General features: G+C 41.9%; 1 protein-coding gene across 1 annotated transcript in view; it reads right to left on the bottom strand.

The window, feature by feature from the left end:
- SHTN1 (shootin 1) overlaps positions 1-15,854 on the bottom strand; it is a 92,145-nt gene that overhangs the window by 70,807 nt on the left and 5,484 nt on the right. Inside the window, exon 2 of the mRNA XM_032780795.2 lies at positions 7,488-7,540. Within this exon, the coding sequence (XP_032636686.1) occupies positions 7,488-7,540 (53 nt within the window). The remainder of the gene's footprint in view (positions 1-7,487; positions 7,541-15,854) is intronic.

The following is a 15,854-nucleotide window of genomic DNA, read 5'->3' as shown; positions in this document are numbered from 1 at the left end:
TACATTAAAAATACTTTTTAATATCTTTAACATCATTATAAATGCTGGAGGCAAAACAGGATTTGGAGTGGAGGCTGACAGCTCGCAGCCCCCCATGTAATAACCTTGCGACCCCCTGAGGGGTCCCAACCCCCAGTTTGAAGACCCCGGGCCTATCTCAACATGTGAGGTGAAGGGAGTGTGAGTAGCTGCAAAGTGGGGAGAGGATCAGACACCTGTTGCGGCAGGGTTGGCTGCTGCTGAGGAAGGTAGTGAAGGCAGGAAGGGGATGGAGAAAGAAAGCTGTAGTGATTGGCAGGGAGCTGGATGAGATTGGGAGCTTCTTACTGTAACTGCTGGGGGGAGGGATACAACCAGCTCCAAGCAGCTAAAGAGGGAGAAACAGCCAGAAGGAAAAGGCTGAATGAAGCGCTGTCTCAGTACCTTCCGTCTTTTTAACATAATGACTGAATCTTTTCCCCAAAAAAGAAAGGAAGGGAGGGGAAAGCAGAGTGACACCTCAGTTTCCATTTACTAGGAATTAAACTAAGGTCTTGTTGCTTCCTCTCCTCCCTCTCAGTTTTCCCAGCGGGAAGCCTCTGTCTTACCTCACTGCCAGGAGAGAGACCTGCACAAGGGAGGTGGAGCAGTGCAAAATAAGATATAAAAATTACGCACTTAAAATTGTTGTTTCACTTGCCACTGGAGAGCACTGCTATCTTGAAAAGAGATTCTGTGTGATCCACTGCCAGCCAATGCTTAATACTGGAGAGCAATGACATGGTGTACTGATCCACCACACCCCATCCAAGAATCTCAAAGCGCATCACAAGCTTTCACCCTCACAACATCCAGGGAAGTGGGTAAGCATTATTACTGGAGTTGTAAATATACAAAGAGATTAAGGGCCTGATCTGAAGCCCAATGAAATCAATGGGAGTTTTTCCAGCAAGTTCAATGGGCATTGCTTTGGATCCTTGGTGACTTGCCCAGGGTCGCACTGAATCACTGCCTGTCAAGAATAGGACCCAGAAAACCCAGTGCTATCCCTGGCCCTAACCACTAGATAAAACACTCTCCAAATCTCCTAGTAAAACATTTTGTTAAGATAATATAACAAGAAAAGTGAATGACTCAGCCCTCCAGATCTTTACTCACATGGGTTGTCTGCACAAGCAGTCCCCACTGAAGCCTCTTTAAGACTACTCACGTGAATAAGGATTAATTACATGACTAAGGCAAACACTTGTGCACATGAGCAGTCCCACTGAAGGCAACGTGATTACTCACATGCATAGTTATTCATGTGTGTTCGCAGGATTAGGGCCTACAGGCTTGGCTCCTAACTTTCCAAACAATTTCTATTCTAAGCCATAATTTTCTCACACAATTTCATTTGCTGTTGTTATGCCTCAAGACAAAGGCAGGGGGTTTTGCCATTGATTTCAGTGAGGGCAGCAGCGAGCACACTGACTTCAACCGTGCAATCAGATCTACACAGGTAGACCCTCCATCTCGATCCCACCCCTACTCAAAGTCCACTGAACTTGCTATGAAGATCAGTCCATCCCATTTCTTACAATGAGAAGAAATAAAAAAGGGTCTTCTTTTACTTATACAAAAAATAGAAATGAAAGTTGCAAATAAACATGGACATCTCAGAAAACAACACTTTCAGCTCAAGAAACAATATTGATAAGTGATAACAATGCAGTTGCTTATCACAATTTAAACAAACCAATCAACCTTGCATTTAAAAGAAGAAAATGAATAGTTAAGGACATCAAATCTAGAACTGCCAGTTGCTCCCAAAACTACTATTCTTTCTCCAGCGTTAGCAAAATATAACACACAATAAATAATCCTGTTGAAAGAGAAACTTTAAAAGTATATAACTTATATTCACATCAATAATCACACTGATCTGCATCAAATGCAAGAACACATGTACATAACATAACCATTAATTTGAAAAAAGTGTGTCATTGATTTTAAATATATAAAACTTTCTTGTGAAACAGTAATTGTAAGTACTTTACCAAACCCTCTGCTGTCAGTATTAACTAACAATTCCCATTTAGCAGTAGTCTTTAAAAGAAAAATGTTTAGATATCAAAATCAAAAATGGGTACGTAAGAAATCACCAACATCCATGGGTCAGAGGTAAGGCTTCTTTGCTGTGACAAAATATGAATTTAAGACAGCTGTATTTATGTCGTCAGTGGTGTAATATTTATAATGTCTTTACTTGGGTTTTTTATTAAGTAATGCAGCAGATTATTATGTCACTTAACAACTCAATCTGAATTTCTTAGCAAGCAAACAGAAATCTGTTGCTATTTTTAAGAACTAGATCTTTTTAGTTCAGTTTACTGAAGTAGTTTTATATTAATTTCTCTCCAGGACTTGATCTTTCAAGAGCTGGTACATGTAAGGATCATGCTCGAGAGACTTGGCAACTAGCTGATGCTAAAGGTTAGATTTCTGCCTTCTGGTTATTCAAGTTACTAAGCAATTCTTCAGTAGCAATTAGCAGATCCTCTAGCTGCCTGCAAGTCGAGAGCCATGGAAGGTCAAAAACCTTCTGTTTTTTGAAATTTCAGTACTCCTAGCTGGTAGCCATGGAATCTGCCAGCCAGCATTCCATTTTTAAAGAAAAGATCATTTCTAATGTAAGAAGTCAGCTACAAGAGGAAATACATGAATACTGAAGATATCCATGCACTACAATATTGGACATGTTGGGAGAGGGATGGAAGACTTCAAAATTGACCTGCATCTTGGGTCAGCATAGCACAAAAACCATCATTGCCTATTCTACGCTCTGATCCCGCAATGTGACCAGTTTAAGTGGTTGCCTGCACCCACGTCGAGCTCCACTGACTTAAATGAGACTCTGCAGGGACACTTGAGCACACTAGGCAAACCACACTGAAAGTCTGGAGCCCTAGGGTGAAATCTGAGCAACACTGATGTCAGTAGGAATTTTGCATTGATTTGAATGAAGCCAGAATTTCACCCCTAGATCCTTGGAATTGGCTCAGTTATCTAGCTATGGGTCTGATCCTGTATCCACTGACATCAATGGCAAAGCTCCCATTAACTGCAATGGTGCAAGATCAAGCCCTAGTTGAGAAAAGACAACTTATTTTTCACTTAAAGTAAGAGAACAGTCTTTCTGAGCCAAGTATTAGACAGAATGGCTTAATACATTTTAACTCACTTAAATAATCATGGGAGATTATTTACCCTAGATGTCCGGATGCATCAAAGTTTACTTAGTCATCGTACAGTGAAATAAGCCACTTTCACTGCTTAGCCAGAAATTCCTTTTTTCTTGACATGGTCATTTTATGAAGAACTTTAAAATGTTACAATTTTAGTGAAAATATCAAATTAAAAATTAAGTATTGTCCAAGAAGAAATCACATGGCATTTGCTACATTCAACATAAAGAGAAAGAGGCCTGCCATCAACATATGGATCCTTCTTCTTTGTTTCTAGACAGAGGAGCGTTAATAGGAGATTCATTTTCAAACAGCCAAGTAATTACTTTCCTTTTCCCACTACAGTACCATGTCCCATTTGGTCTCAAAGAAACTGCATATATACAGCAAACACAACGAAAACATACAGTTTCCCCTCCTTTTTTTTTTTATAAAGGTTTTATTAAAATTTAAAGTACTCCAAATTAGCAATCCCTGCTCTGTGAAAGCCACACAAGGAAAGGGAAATTAACAATACCAAACCGTATCAGAGATACTGTATTACGTATACTGTTTCTTGAAAGGTATCTGTCTCATTCCCTTTTCCACTGGCAGGGTGACAAAACACTGCCCATGCTGATGCACAAAAGTAGTTCCTGTGTGATTATCTATAGCAAGTATTCATAAATATTTATTCAATCCCTGACTTTGAATGCTTCAGTGCTGCATATTAAGTATCTATGGAGCGGGGGTTAGGCTGACTGTTAAATTACCTTGACATCTTTAGTTCTATTCTGTTTTTGTTTTTTTAAATAAAAAGGTGACCTACAAAGGAAAATAATTGGGGCTGTGCCTTTTTTACTCCATTAAGAGGTGTAAACCAGGCTGGAAAGGAATTTTTTTCAGGAAGAAAGGGGGGGACGGATTATTTGAATATTAGGAATGTCAGTCTTATTTTGCTGGATAACTCACTGGAGATCTCAATGTTGATTGTGTACTTCGTCACACCTTAACAGGATGGGAGAGGGGGAATTGTGGAATTTTTTACCAAGATATCTTTTCTCCTATTACTGGGGTGCTTGAGTTTTAAAATGTTAGCCAAAAAGTGTTTTAAGTAGCCTGATTTAAAACCACTTCCTCTCGCAGTGAGGTTTTCCCTGGTGTCTCCGACATCATGATCTAGTTCTTAATAGAATCTTCCAGGGGAAAACAGGATAGACAAGACCTTAATTTCCAATATTCAAACCAAGCAGCAAAGAACCTTAACATAAAATAAAAAAACTTTCAGGCCTTCTTTAAAGATATACAAAGGGCACAGATCTAGTTTTCCTTTTCTTTTCAGGTTACTTTGAACATAGCTGTTTGTTGTGTGATGAACTCCGCCTGAATTTCTAATATAGACTAAACTCCTTTTTCCAAGAAATAAAAATATCTAGCACGGCATCTCCCATATGCACAAAAAACGTACATCTTCATTTAGAGAAAATGGCCAATAAACTGTGGTAGAAGCACATACACTACTACCTACCTTTTATATAGTGCTTTCCACACGTAGGTCTCAAAGCAAAGTAGTTATCTGTCATTATCTCCATTCTACAAATGGGCAGAGATGCAGAGGGGTGAAGCAACTTTCTCAAGGTCACAGTGAGAGACTGGCACAGCAAAGAACAGCAATCAGAACTCCTGACTTCAAGTTCTATGCTCGGTCCACTGGACCAGTAGTTCTCGACCAGGGCTCCAGGGCCCCCTGGGGAGCAGTGAGCAGGTTTCAGGAGGGCCTCCAAGCAGAGCCAGCATTAGACTAGCTGGGGCCCAGGCAGAAAGCCAAAACCCCACTGCATGGGGCCAAAGCCCAGGGCCCTGAGTCCCACCACACGGGGCTGAAGCCTGAGCAATGTAGCTTTGCAGCAGCCCCTGTGGTGTGGGGCCCCTGGCAATTGCCCTGCTTGCTACCCTCTAACACAGGGGCTGGCTTTTATCTGCAGAAAACCAGTTATTGTGCCATAGGTGGGCTGTGGAGTTTTTATAGCATGTTGGAGGAAGAGCCTCAGAAAGAAAAAGCTTGAGAACCCCTGCACTGGACCCTGCTTTCTCCCATTCTCGCTAAGAGCTTGATGTGGCAAAGTCCGGAGCATTTTGACCTTTATCTTGCAAAGAACATAAGCACATGCATAACTTTAAGCATATAAGCAGCCTCGTTAAAATAAAATTAAATGTGTTCTGGTGTTTTGCAGAATCAGGACCACAATGCTCAGCACTAGAGCTAGGCAAAAAAAAGTTATCAAAAACCAAATTAATTTTTAATTTTGGGGGAATTCTGAACAATTATATTTATTTGCAAAAAAAATTCATTTTATTGGGGGGAAGGAAAGGAGGAAAGCTTTGACAAAAAAATGTTGATCAGTCCTGTTGGAAGCTCTATGAAGGCAGATATGACCAGTTCTCCTAGACTGTAGGATGAATCACTATGATACCAGGGTTGGAGGAGGGGTTGGTGTGGGAGAGGTAAGTTGGGAGCAAAAGAAGGAACAGAATGGAAAAATTAGAAAAACTAGCTAGGGAAGAGAGACTGATTTTGTTGGGGGGGCCTGTAAGGATAGGCAAGAGAGGGAGAAGAGAAATGCATTCAGGACAATAGAGGGCAAAAGAGAGTCAAAGAGCTACAGACATTGCTAAATTTTAGTGGGGAAACCAGTTTTGAGTTTCCTTTACTAGTCTCTCCATTAACATTTTGCACCATATTTGCAATATGGTTGAAACATATTTCAAAGAGTGAGATCAGGAATGTCTATCGAGCAACTTTCTTCCAAGAAGTAAAATCTATCCCATGTGCATTAACTGCCAACGTGGACTGGAAAACTAAAACACACACAAAGAAGAGGGAGAACTTTCACTGTTTGCCCACACTCTTCCCCCCAACCCCCCGCAGCTACTTCCCACATTTTCTTTTATTGCAGATATCCACAATAAAACTACTTCCTCATTTACATGGTACATTTACTGAATGGCAAAAACACCACCACACTCCACTTCATTTTAACTAATCAGGCCCCCCACCCCACAGGCGGCTGTTCATCCACATGTAGCCCAGGTTGACGATTTCACACCACATGGAGAGTCACAGGCATCTCCGCAGAAGCATGAAGCACACGTCCCTCCTCAGCCAGCCCAGATTGAGCTGGGCTGCCTCCTTTTATCTGTCCCGTCCACCGGGAGCATGCGCAGCAAGGGTAAGGGGTCGTGGTCTCCAGACCCCACAGTGATTAGTCAGGCCCTGTTAGCCCACTGTGGGGTTGGTCTACACAGGCCAAGTAAGGAGCCTCCCAGCCCGGGTCGACACATTTTGGGTAGTGGGGTTTGCCCTAACACTCTAAAAATAGCTGTGACTTGGGCTGGAGCTCAAGGCTCTGAAGTCTAGGGAAGATAAGCTTCAAAGCCTGAGCAGCAAACTTGGTGCACTCCGAGAGTCAGTGGCTGAGATTTCGAAACCAACTAGGTGATTTAGCAACTAACAATTTCCACTGAAACGCCGCAGAACTCTTAACTGATTTCAGTGGAAGTAACGTGGCTAAATCCCTTAGTCACCTGGGGATTTCCAATGATTCTGAGACCTCCATTGCTTTACTTCTTACTTTAAGAAGTCCAACCCTGCAATTCTTTGTCCATATGAAGTCCAGGGGAGTTTCACCTTCATCAAGGCTATAAGATCAGGCTCATCTATAATCTCTAATTCTATTAAAATGAATTAAAAATCTGGAGGGGTGACTGATTTCAAAGGCTTTTTTTTTTTAATTGCATTCCTACATTCACACTATATTTTTAGATTTTATTTTTTTTAAATAATACGCATTTCATAAACGATTCTGACAAATGAGATTCAGACCTGGGAGAAGCAAGTCTTCCTGAGATACTTTTGAATGATTTACTTGGTCTACATTCATATTTAAACTACTTTTACACTGGGTGCTGCTGCACCCACCGTTAAAAACTTACATAATTTTCTAATGTAGACAAGGCTTGGCTGTGTGATCGTTGGGATTTAAAAATTTACAATACAGGTACTGGAGGCATAAGGCCAAGAAGGATCTTGATACATCCTTGAGGCACATGTTTGTCTCACAACAATCATACACATCGCTGTATGTTAATCTTCACCTCTAGCGTACAGTTAGCCTTCAGCTGCTACAACAGACAACAAAATTCCCCTTGATATACTTTGACTCAGCTGAAGTCAGTGGACAAACAAAGACTTCCAATATCTAGTACATTAGGTGTTAAGGAAACATACTGCAGAGTACAAACCTCCTCTTTCTTTTTGTTGTTTGCTGCTCTAAGATCTTCATATTCACCAACAGCTACAAAAAAGAATTAAAAACAATATTAACATATTTTAGTAATACACTCATAGCCCGATTCCATAGCTGCTCCATGCACAGAAATCCCATTGACTTTCATATTCACTCATTTTAAAGCTATTATCTAATCCATGGGTAGCCAGCCTGTGGCTCCTGAGCCACATGCGATGCTTCAGAAGTTAATATAAGGCTCCTTGTACACGCAAAAACTCTGAAGCTGGAGTTACAGGCGCCAACCTTCCAATGTGCCAGGGAGTGCTGACTGCTCAACCCCTGGCTCTGCCGCAGGCCCTGCCCCCGCCGCAGGCCCTGCCCCCATTCTACCCCTTCCCACCCCCTCCTCTGAGCCTGCAGTGCCCTCGCTCCTCCCCTCCACCCGCCACAGCCTCCTGCACGCCACAAAACAGCTGATCAGGAGGTGCAGGGAGAGAGGGGGAGGCGTTGCCGGTGGGCAGGAGGCTCTGGGAGCAGCGGGGGGAGGGAAGGGGGAAAGTTGATGGGGGCTGCTGATGTATTACTGTGACTTTTTGGCAATGTACATTGGTAAATTCTGGCTCCTTTTCAGGCTCAGATTGGCCACCCCTGAAATCTAACCTCCCATGTTACACAGGCCAGAGAACTGCAGAAGAAGATGTGTCCTAAAAAATCAATCAACTTTTTCAACCAACAAGGAGTTAGACAGAATCACAGTGACAGGCATTCATGATTTTAAATCCAAATTAGAACAGATTACGGATCAGATATTGTTTCAGTGCTGGTGTCTCATGAATAATCCTATCTAAGATCCGTTTATGGCTCCCATTACTGTAATCTCTGAGTACCTCACAATCTTTAATGTATTTATCTTCACAACACTACTGTGAGGTAGGGAAGTTCTTTTAGCCACATTTCACAGATGGGGAATGGAGTCAGAGAGAGCCTAACTTCCACTGATTTAAATTGGGAGTTGGACACGTATACCCTTAAAAAGCTGACCCTTAGTGAGTTGCCCAGGGTCACACAGGAAGTCAGTGAAGAGGGTGGGCATGGAACCTGGTCTTCAGAGTCTCAAGAGAGAGCCCATCCTTCCATCCCAATCATTAATGTAGTACATTACTGGAGAACTAGAAATTCCAGCTTCCATTTTATTGTAAAAAGCCTTTGATTTATACATCTATTTATAAACAACATTTGTTTGCTCAACCTGCTGTGCACACAACTTTGCTGAATAGTGGCTTAACCTCAATGCAATGACCACTGTCTCCTTTGACCTATTCCCACCCCACAGTTTTGTTATCCTTTCATTGTGTCATATGTGACATTACATATTTTGGTCTTTAAGACAGGGACCATGTGCAATTTATCTGTATTTTGAGATACTGTGGACACCTCATGGAAATAAATTAAGGAATACAACAAGAAATATGATGTAACTCTCGAGGGGGACGCATCATTAAACACAGAAACCAGAGTATCTGATTATTCTGGCCATTGTTCCCACCTTACCCCACTTAACCACTCAGTATCTGGCACTGGTTTAATTTAAGGTGATATTTTTAAACTGATACAGTTGATTCGGGGCAAAAGGATATTCGAACACTTATTTCTGTTTAAACCAGATTTATTTCGGTTTGCCTAAGTCAATTAGGAATGGTCTTTAAAACAAAATAAGAGTGTCCAAACAGCTTTTTGCACCAGTTAACTAAACTGGTTTAAAAACCAATTTAAGTTAAACTGATGCAACTCTCTCTTGTAAACAAGCCCAAAATGGTAAACTTGTTGGCAGTCTGCAAGAGTGTTTTTCTATCTAAGGTATTTATATATACCCTCTGCCCCCATTACTGTCTTATCTAAGCACTTGTCAATTCTTTTTAATGTATCTATCTTTATAATGTTCCAGTGAGGTAGGGAAGTGCTATTATTGCAATTTACAGATGGGTAACTGAGGCACAGAGACTTGCCCAAAGTCACACAGGAAGTCTGTGGCAGAGCAAGGAACTGAACCCAGGTCTCAAGTTCTAGGCCAGTGCCCTAGCGACTGGAGCATCTTGCCTCTGTGTGTCTGCAGATTAGCTAACTAGAATTAGTAAGAGTTGACTGATCATATCAACTGCAAAATGTAATTCAAGGATGCTGGTTTCCTTAAAAGTAGCTTAAGCTATGTCGACACTGCAAGCAGGAGGTGCCACTGCAGCATGTGTGCACAAACACAAGCTAGCACTGATCTTGCTAACCCATTAAAAACTAGTAGCCACAATAGTTCAGGCAGCGACATGGGCTAGCCATCCAAGTACAATCCTGCACAGGTTACATACTCTGACAACTAGCCTGTGCCACTGTGGCTACACTGCTATTTTTAGCAAGCTAGCTCGCCCAAAGCTAGTTCAGGTATGCGTACACACACTGCATTCACACCTGCCAACTTCAATGTAGACACGCTCTTTGTCAGCCATTTACAGGAGCGGCTGATGAGAGCGTGTGGCAAAAACGAATGCTCTGGGCTACTAGAACAATGAATCTAACTCCATTTCCTAACAGAGGTTCTCACCCCCACACCTTTGCTTGGCTGCAAACTGTGGCAACCCCAAAACCACAGTGTCTGTACAGAGCCACCCAGAGCTTTCAAGGAGAAAAGCACAACAAAAGCACTGAAAATGTGACCACAAATCACATGCAAACTCACCAGATATCTGCAGATCTGACAGATAAGGAAACTATATGGGAAAAATATACACACAGAGAAAACAGAGCAATAAAATTAAGTTCTCTCTTGGGGAATTTAAAAATTAATTTAAAAACTAGCTAATATTCTCTTTATAAGAAATTTCTGGGTTTGCTTTATGACCATGAAATAAGAGGTTTGTAATCTCAGTAGACCCCAGCCACAGATGTGAAAATAAAGGTTCTTGTTGTCTTAGTCGGTCTAGCTGTTTGGAAAATGCTAACGGTTTCTAGGTATATTTAAGGACAAGGCTTTGGAGCAGAATCAGGAGCAGCTGCGGAGCAGTGGAGCTGCAAGTTTTTGCCTGGAGCTGGACCGGAGCAGGAGCACGAGCACAGCTCCAAAGCCCTGTTTAAGGATAATGCAAACTAGGTACTTAGGACTTAAAATGACTGGATACACAAACTAGTTTTAAGCCTGGAATTCCTACTGCGTTCCATCCTACTGTTTTATTAGCCGCATACACAAAAAAATCAATCAATCAAAAACTGTCAGGCCATGATCTTTCATTGTCATTAAGAAGTTGCCCCCTTTTCCCTGTTTTAATACACCTGACATGGACTCAGAAGAACCTTGTTTCATATTAAGAACTCTATTAACATTATATGGATGACAGCCTCCAGAGGAGACATGTAGGCCCCTTTGATGGAATCTTTAGATGAAGCGTTCTTAATAAATCTCTTCCCTAAAGTAGCTCAACAGTACAAGCTTTCTTTAGAAGTGACTTCACAAAAGTTTTAAAAAGTGGATCTATGCTGTGAATCAGATACTTGGTTAGAGTAGAACGAGGGTGGCACTTAAAAAGTATCCGATGAAAGATGCAACAACCTCTTTCTTGTCGCGCCTTCATGCAGGTTTTTGTTTTTTAAGCATCAAGTATAAAGTCCACACTGTATGCACTCAGATACCAAACAAAGGTCAGTGGAATCCCTAACTCAAGTTAGCCAGGATCAGACGTCTAGAAGATTCACTTAACTCTAAAATTCCACATGTGACTGATAATCACCTTCTTATAATTCAACAATTTATTGGGTAAACTCATGACAATTAATAATAGTACCATATACTTTGTTTAAAGTCCTGTACAGATATTAATGACAGGCAGGCAGAGAATAGATTGTAGATGGAGAACAGAAACAGAATGGTGAAGTGATTTGCCCAAAACCTCAGTTAGTCAGTGGCAGAGCCAGGATTTTATTCTAGTCTATTAAGGTTCTTCTACTATAGCCATCATTGTGGTACCTGAGCCCTTGAGGAGTTGTTGGCTCCCAGCCCTGTGCTATTTTATCCTGATCATACCAAATGCGAATTAGAGTATAGTAGAACATCACTAGTCTGCACAAAGAAACTGGTGCTCTCTTCCCAGTAAAGCGCCACATTATGAACAACCGTCGACAGAAGAGGGAGAAAGTGGTGACGCTCTACCCAAACTACTCCCATAAAATTCTAGAATAGCTGAACGAAAGACTCAGCAGTGTAACATCTTATCACTGTACATGGTCTATATTGTAAACATTAACTTTCAGAATAACCACCTCACATATTGTTTTTATGTATAATAGGGATATATCACACTTCTTATAGTTAGTGTCATTCTGATTTCAGTTATACTAATATAAATAAGGATTAGCTAATGGACTTAAATTAGTGTAAAAATCAGTGAGATCAGAACGATGCCTATTGTTCCTGGCTAGCTATTTGCAGACTCAGGAACACATGACTGCTTTGGTTCAAGTCTGCAAAAATACCATGAGGCCACCAGAAGAGTGCAGATATGCTGGCCCACCACCACCCTGCTGAAAATACCTCCCCCAACTCTATTACTTAAAATATTCAAGTCACAAATTATCAAAATGATTGAACAAAGTACATTTTGTGCCTACACACTGATACCATGTTCACTTGGTCCCAAAATTCAATTGTTCACAATGGATCCCCCAGAAACGTGTATTAGCGAGGTTCTACTAGGCTGAACTTTAGCAAACAACTAAAGCAAAAGACAAAAATATAACTGTAGTGGTCACTGTTTTACGGATAATGAGGTTAAGGATACGTTTTCCCTGGAACTGGGTGTGCTAACAGTAGATCATTATTTGATATTAATTTATTACACAAATGCTAAAAGTGGATTTTACACTGGAACAATGTAATAAAAGCAGAAGTCTGCGATGATGAATTTGCTTTACAGTTAACAGTAGACAGACACACCTATGCGTATTACACAAAAAGAGCTCTAGTAGTGCTCTCTATATCACCCTTTTATATAACTTTTTGAAATGTTCACCTTTTAGGGCAAAAATTTTCATGCTTAATCCCAGCCTACAGGTGTAATATTTTCTGTTTGAGCAAACTCCATTCAGCTGATTTTGAATAGATGAAAAATCCCCATTTTAATGTTCAGACTCTTTCTCCCCAGTTTGCAGTTTTCTGGGTTAAAAAAGTCTTTATTGACAATTAGGTGTGTATAGGGATTAGGGGAGATGGTTATAAATTCACTTTCATGTGTGAGTGGTAACACTTGTGCTAGTACCATTTACCATCATAGCCAAGATCACTATGGACTGAAGGTTCCCTTAGTAGAGTCAGATCCTCAGCTGGTGTAAATCAGCGTGGTTTCACTGATTTCAGAGCTACCTCAAATTGGGATCAGCCCCCATGATCTGACATGCTCTTAATTCTCCAGCAGGAGGGAGCCTCTCTCTAATTTATAAAGCCTCTAGCACATCTGAACGCTCAGAAGACAGAAAATACAATAGTATTTGTATTGTATTGTATACAAAATGGTAGTAACTTTAATTCTGTCCCCTTTTAAATATGCATAATAATGCAGTCTTTCATTACCTAATACCTCAAAAATATTATCCTATTTTTCTTACAATCTTTAGATGCACTAATGCAAGTTACTCTCCGCTAATGCCAGACAGACACCATATAGAACATACACGGTAAAACGTACTCAGACAATATGAAGTTATAATAAAGGAAAGCATTATGTGTTGACATACACAAACATGTACAACCCTAATTCTAAGCGGTCAATCCTGCAAGAGGCATCCAACAGAGTCAATAGGAATCTTGAGGGCTCGACCTTGCAGGAATGAAACCCATGTCACTATTAGCTGTTTCATTCATTTAACCTTACTCTAAATATTTTATTAGTATCTCATACAATAAGATATTTCCTACATGGAAACACACACTTATGTCAGCATACAGAAAAATTCAGTTTCCAGCTTACTTGATCGTGAAGTTTGAAATACACCGAGATCTTAGAAATTAACAGAGTACAAGTATTGTATACAAAAAATTCTTGTGTGAAATAAAAGAAAAACATACTCTACAATATTTCAAACAATGTCAGTGAAAGTAATATTTGATCTTTAAGGATGTTTGAGGATATGTCACATGAAAAAACAAGCCAGCTAAACTTACACACAGACTAAGTAAAACAGGAGTCATAAGCCATATAAGCTGTTAATGCAACCTACTCTATTCCTCTGAGACAGCTTGCAAGACATACCACTGAATGACAATTGTTACAGTGTCAGTCTCCAAAGAAAACAAATAACCTAGTTAAGTGTACTGTGCATGTATGATCACAAATCAGAAAAGAAGTTATATAGGCAGACCAAGTCAACAAGAATCTTCTAGTATGGTAAGCATAAAATAAAATATTATATTACATACAAAAAACAACACTGGAAATGTTAAGGTTGCTAAGATGCACAGGATGGCCTATATAAGGATACACCAGCAACATTTATTCTGGCATTTCCTTACTTCTGAGTGCTAGACTTTGCAAATTTACATTTCTTTAATGTATCTTTGGTATGTCATTTTCTAGATTTAAAAAACACAAAGCAAACTGAAACAGAAATTCTACCATGTGGAAGCATATTGATTCCCACACGGTTCATCGGCAGAGTTAGAATCTTTAGGTCTACACCACAAACCTCTTCCACTTGAACTAAGAGAGTAACTGACAGCAATAGTAGGCTGTCACCTTCTGTGTAGGCCTGCACTGGCAGGGGGGTGAGACACCTTGAAAGTGAGTTTTTAGCTATTTGTTGACAGAAATGGAATACAGAGACTCTGGAATCCTGGGTTCTATTCCAGGTTCTGAGAGGAGTGTGCTCAAGCAGTTACAGACCCTTCTGCACGTTCCCCTCTAAGCCTGCCTACCGCTACCCTGTCCTCATCCAAATCTCCACTTCCCACTCTTGGCTACATATGCCAGTCTCAGCCTCCTACCTCACCATTTCCACTCTTCTCCCTCACCACCCTGCTTGGCCCTGGCTTAGGGTTGCTAGGTGTCTGGTTTTCGACTGGAACACCAGGTCAAAAAAGGACCCTGGCAACTCCCATCAGCACACTGACTGGGCCGTTAAAAATCCGGTTGGCGCAGGGCCGGCTAGCTCCCTACCTGGCTCCACGTGGCTCCTCAGAAGCAACGACATGTCCCTTGGCTTCTAGGTGTAGGGATGGCCACGTGGGCACCGCATGCTGCCCCTGCCCCAAACTCCAGCTCCGCAGATCCCATTCATCGGGAACCATGGTCAATGGGTGCTGCAGGGCCGGCACCTGTGGGCAGAGCCATTGCATCTCGGAGCAAGAGGGAGATGTCGACGCTTCCAGGAAGCTACCCAAGGTAAGTGCCACCCGGCGCTCACACCCTGCCCCGTGCCCCAATCCCCTGCCCCAGCCTTGAGCCCCCACCTGCACCCAAATCCCTCCCACAGCCCACACTCCAAACCCCCTCCTGCAACCCAACCCTCTGCCCCAGCTCAGAACCCCCTCCTGCATTCCACACCCCTTGGTCCCAGCCTAGAGCCCCCTCTTGCACCCCAAGCCCCTCATCTCTGGCCCCACTCCAAAGCCCACAGCCCCAGATGGAGATAGAGCCCCCCCTGCACCCAAACTCCCTGCCCCAACCCAGAGCCCGCTGCCCACACCATGAACCCCTCATTTCTGGCCCCACCCAAGTGCCCACACCCCCAGCCCAGACCCTATATCCTCTCCTACAGCCCCCTCCCACAACCTGGAGCCCTTGTCTCCACCTCCCAGGCTCCTCCTACACTCCAAACCCCTCATCCCCAGCCCCAACCCAAAGCCTGCACCCCCAGCTGGAGCCCACACCCCCTCCTGCACCCCAACCTCCTGCCCCAGCCCAGTGAAAATGAGCAAGTGAGGGAGAGCAAGCAATGGAGTCAGGGGGGATGGAGTGAGCAGGGGTGGGGCCTGTCATAAATAGATAGCTAAGGGTTAATGTTTCTTTCACCTGTAAAGGGTTAACAAAGAGAACCAAACACCTGACCAGAGGACCAATCAGGAAACCGGAGTTTTCAAAGTCAGGGAGGGAATTTTTGGGGTCTGTGTCTTTTGTCTGTCTCTCAGCTATGAGGGGCTTTTTTCTATCTTCAAGCTTCTAATCTTCAGTTTCAAAGTTGTGAGTACAAAGGTAGCAAAACAATAGGCTTTTATATGTTTTGTTTTGTATTTACATGTGTGTAGTTTGCTGGAATGTTTAAATTGTATCTCTTTTTGAATAAGGTTGATTATTCATATTTTTCTTTTAAGTAATAGCCCTGTGTATTGTCAACTTAATGCAGAGAT

This window comes from Chelonoidis abingdonii, chromosome 15 (genome assembly GCF_003597395.2).
Source record: "Chelonoidis abingdonii isolate Lonesome George chromosome 15, CheloAbing_2.0, whole genome shotgun sequence".
Lineage (NCBI taxonomy): Eukaryota > Metazoa > Chordata > Testudines > Testudinidae > Chelonoidis > Chelonoidis abingdonii.
Note: the sequence above shows the minus strand (reverse complement) of the source record. Positions and strands in the feature narration are given on the sequence as shown.